The 4,427-nt window shown below is 56.5% G+C and overlaps 1 protein-coding gene across 1 annotated transcript in view; it reads right to left on the bottom strand.

Annotated features, from left to right (window-relative positions):
- Positions 1 to 2,416, bottom strand: part of ece2b (endothelin converting enzyme 2b) — an 18,246-nt gene extending 15,830 nt beyond the window's left edge. The window contains exons 1-3 of the mRNA XM_056441165.1: positions 2,210 to 2,416; positions 1,909 to 1,974; positions 1,637 to 1,825 (exon numbers count right to left, since the gene is read on the bottom strand). Coding sequence (XP_056297140.1) covers positions 1,637 to 1,825; positions 1,909 to 1,974; positions 2,210 to 2,416 — 462 coding nt within the window. The remainder of the gene's footprint in view (positions 1 to 1,636; positions 1,826 to 1,908; positions 1,975 to 2,209) is intronic.
- Positions 2,417 to 4,427: the final 2,011 nt, after the last annotated feature.

Genomic DNA, 4,427 nt, shown 5'->3' with positions numbered 1-4,427 from the left:
CTCGTTCACTTTTCCCATGCTGTCTAAAAACAGAACCACCGCTCCGTTCATACGGGCAGCGGACCTCACGCAGCCGTCACGACCACGTCGCCCACTGCCAGCCCCACCTCCTCCTCCTCCTCCTCCTCCTCCTCTTCCGAGCACGGGAAACTCGGCGCCACTCGAATGCCGTGTTCCCGCGTGAGGAAACTCATATCCTCCATGACTAGCTCCCCGCTAGCTCCCCGCTAGCTTCCCGTTAGCTCGCCGCTAACGCTCACACAGACACACAAAACAATCCCTCCGTGAACCCACACACTCACACAGACAGTCGGGTGAACCCACACACACTCACAGCAAACATACCTGGAGACCCAGTCACTCTTTAGCGTGGACAAACCACCTTTAAACCAGCAATGCTCCTCTGCTCCGCAGTCACACATCCTCTCACGCTGAGAGAGAGAGAGAGAGAGAGAGAGAGAGAGAGAGAGAGAGAGAGAGAGAGAGAGAGAGAGAGAGAGAGAGAGAGAGAGAGAGAGAGAGAGAGAGAGAGAGAGAGAGAGAGGGAGAGAGAGAGAGAGAGAGAGAGAGAGAGAGAGAGACAGAGAGAGACAGAGAGACAGAGAGAGAGAGAGAGACAGACAGACAGACAGACAGACAGACAGACAGAGAGAGAGAGAGAGAGAGACAGACAGACAGAGAGAGAGAGAGAGAGAGAGAGAGAGAGAGACAGAGAGAGAGAGAGAGAGAGAGAGAGAGAGAGAGCGAGAGAGAGAGAGAGAGAGAGAGAGAGAGAGCGAGAGAGAGAGAGAGAGAGAGAGAGAGAGAGAGAGAGAGAGAGAGAGAGAGAGAGAGAGACTTGCAGGCAGAGAGGCAGACGGGCAGACCTCAGCTCAGTGTCCTTCTGTCCTCCTCACACGAAGGGAACAAGAGGACAGAGTTATGAAGACAGGAAGTGAGAGGAAGGAAAAGAAGACGCCATCTTGTTTTCGCCTGTTAGCCTGTTAGCTCATGTTCTGTGATCAGGATGGAGTCTCAGGCTGTGTCTCCTACCGGACACGAAGCTCACTGCACTGCAGAGCCCTGACATCTTAGTGCGTCTGATGAGTCTCACATGGAACTCTCACGTTCACCACTTGGCGGAGTGACGGACGCAAATCTGCTCGCGATCCCGTGACCCTTAAAGTGACAGAATGCACCTCTTGCCCTCTTGTTGTCCCTTGTTTACCTTTCTCCACCCCATGTGGAAACTGCCATACCTCCACCATCGCGGCAGGAGCCTCGTGGTCGACGCACATGCTACGGAGCATCTCGTCCGCCATTGTTTTAGAAATGAAAAGCTGGCGAAAGGGCTCCTCCTCTTCCGCCGTAGCCAAGATGGCGCCCGTTGAGGGCGAGTAGTGTCCATCGTTTACACTGCATGTTCTGCCCGTTGGCAGGGCGCCATGCGGGGACTCAGTGCTCTGGTGCTGCTGGTGGTCAGGGTGGCGCCCTAAGCACTGAAAGGCAGTGACCAAGTGCTCAAGGGTCCGGGAGGAGACACGGCCTCTGATCATGTGACTTTGTACCAATCAGCAGGAGAGATAGTCACGGTAGCTGCACCTAAAAGCTCCGCCCTCAGCTGGAGCTCCGCCCTCAGCTGGAGCTCCGCCCTCACCTGCAGCTCCGAGACGGTGACCTTGTGGTAGATCTTCTCCTCGTCGCGGCGCTGGTCCTGGGGGACGGTGATGTTGGCGAGCGCCGTCTCAAAGTCCAGGATCTGCTGCATCTGGACCAGCGTGGTGCCGCTCGGCCCCCCCAGCAGCCGGCCCAGCTCCACCATGTAGCCCAGGTACGCCACCAGCACCTGCAGGTGCACCGCATGACGTCATCGTGGACCCCCTCCGTGGCTCAGAGGCCACGCCCCCTGAGTGAACCTGGAGGCCTCACCTTCTCGTTGGCCGTCCTGTTCAGGTAGTAGTCTCTGGACGGCAGGAAGAGCCCGGACTGGTCCAGCTGGAGACAGGAAGCCGGCAGGTGAGTCACTCACCTGGGGACCAATCGGCTGAGAGGAGCACACCTCCAGCTGGGACCAGCTCCGCTCCAGTCTGGTTCTGGTCCAATCGGGTTCCGGTCTAATTTGGTTCTGGCCCAGCCTGGTTTTGATTCAGTCTAGTCCAGTCTGGTTCCGGTCCAATTGGGTTCTGGTTTAGTCTGGGTCTGGTTCTGGTCCAGTCTGGTGCCGGTTTACCTGGATGACGTTACTGTTGGAGTTCTTGGGATCCGCGTTGACTCCGACGCTGAAGAAGGGCTGAGCCCGGTACGGACCGGAGACCGCCTTCAGGACCTCCATGAAGTTCTCCTTCTCCCAGGGACCCGTCAGGTTCCAGCCCCCGATCTGCAGGACCAACAGAGTCCACGTCAGAGTCCACGTCAGGGTCCACGTCAGGGTCCACATCAGAGTCCACGTCAGAGTCCACATCAGAGTCCACGTCAGAGTCCACATCAGAGTCCACATCAGGGTCCACATCAGAGTCCACGTCAGAGTCCACATCAGAGTCCACATCAGGGTCCACATCAGGGTCCACATCAGGGTCCACGTCAGGGTCCACGTCAGGGTCCACATCAGAGTCCACATCAGGGTCCACGTCAGGGTCCACGTCAGGGTCCACATCAGAGTCAACATCAGAGTCCACGTCAGGGTCCACGTCAGAGTCCACGTCAGAGTCCACATCAGGGTCCACATCAGGGTCCACATCAGGGTCCACGTCAGGGTCCACGTCAGGGTCCACATCAGAGTCCACATCAGAGTCAACATCAGAGTCCACGTCAGAGTCCACCAGGGTCCATCAGAGACCACTAGGGTCCATCAGAGTCCACCAGGGTCCATCAGAGTCCACGTCAGAGTCCACATCAGAGTCCACATCAGGGTCCACATCAGAGTCCACATCAGAGTCCACATCAGAGTCCACATCAGAGTCCACGTCAGAGTCCACGTCAGAGTCCACATCAGGGTCCACATCAGAGTCCACATCAGGGTCCACATCAGGGTCCACGTCAGAGTCCACATCAGGGTCCACATCAGGGTCCACGTCAGGGTCCACGTCAGGGTCCACATCAGAGTCCACATCAGAGTCCACGTCAGAGTCCACATCAGAGTCCACATCAGAGTCCACATCAGAGTCCACATCAGGGTCCACGTCAGAGTCCACGTCAGAGTCCACATCAGAGTCCACATCAGAGTCCACATCAGGGTCCACGTCAGAGTCCACATCAGAGTCCACATCAGAGTCCACATCAGGGTCCACGTCAGAGTCCACATCAGAGTCCACATCAGAGTCCACATCAGGGTCCACGTCAGAGTCCACGTCAGAGTCCACATCAGAGTCCACATCAGAGTCCACATCAGGGTCCACGTCAGAGTCCACATCAGAGTCCACGTCAGAGTCCACGTCAGAGTCCACATCAGAGTCCACATCAGGGTCCACATCAGAGTCCACGTCAGAGTCCACATCAGAGTCCACGTCAGGGTCCACATCAGGGTCCACGTCAGAGTCCACGTCAGAGTCCACATCAGAGTCCACATCAGGGTCCACGTCAGAGTCCACATCAGAGTCCACGTCAGAGTCCACATCAGAGTCCACATCAGAGTCCACATCAGAGTCCACATCAGAGTCCACGTCAGAGTCCACATCAGAGTCCACGTCAGAGTCCACATCAGGGTCCACATCAGGGTCCACATCAGGGTCCACATCAGGGTCCACATCAGAGTCCACATCAGAGTCCACATCAGAGTCCACATCAGAGTCCACGTCAGAGTCCACGTCAGAGTCCACATCAGGGTCCACATCAGAGTCCACATCAGGGTCCACATCAGGGTCCACATCAGAGTCCACGTCAGAGTCCACATCAGGGTCCACATCAGGGTCCACGTCAGAGTCCACATCAGGGTCCACGTCAGAGTCCACATCAGAGTCCACATCAGGGTCCACGTCAGGGTCCACATCAGAGTCCACATCAGAGTCCATGTCAGAGTCCACATCAGAGTCCACATCAGAGTCCACGTCAGAGTCCACATCAGAGTCCACATCAGGGTCCACGTCAGAGTCCACGTCAGAGTCCACATCAGAGTCCACATCAGGGTCCACATCAGAGAGTCCACATCAGAGTCCACATCAGAGTCCACATCAGGGTCCACGTCAGAGTCCACGTCAGAGTCCACATCAGAGTCCACATCAGAGTCCACATCAGGGTCCACGTCAGAGTCCACATCAGAGTCCACGTCAGAGTCCACATCAGAGTCCACATCAGAGTCCACATCAGGGTCCACGTCAGAGTCCACATCAGAGTCCACGTCAGAGTCCACGTCAGAGTCCACGTCAGAGTCCACATCAGAGTCCACATCAGAGTCCACATCAGAGTCCACGTCAGAGTCCACATCAGAGTCCACATCAGAGTCCACATCAGAG

Source organism: Pseudoliparis swirei, chromosome 20, assembly GCF_029220125.1.
Source record: "Pseudoliparis swirei isolate HS2019 ecotype Mariana Trench chromosome 20, NWPU_hadal_v1, whole genome shotgun sequence".
In the NCBI taxonomy this organism is placed as follows: domain Eukaryota; kingdom Metazoa; phylum Chordata; class Actinopteri; order Perciformes; family Liparidae; genus Pseudoliparis; species Pseudoliparis swirei.
This window is presented reverse-complemented; position numbering and strand designations above follow the sequence as displayed.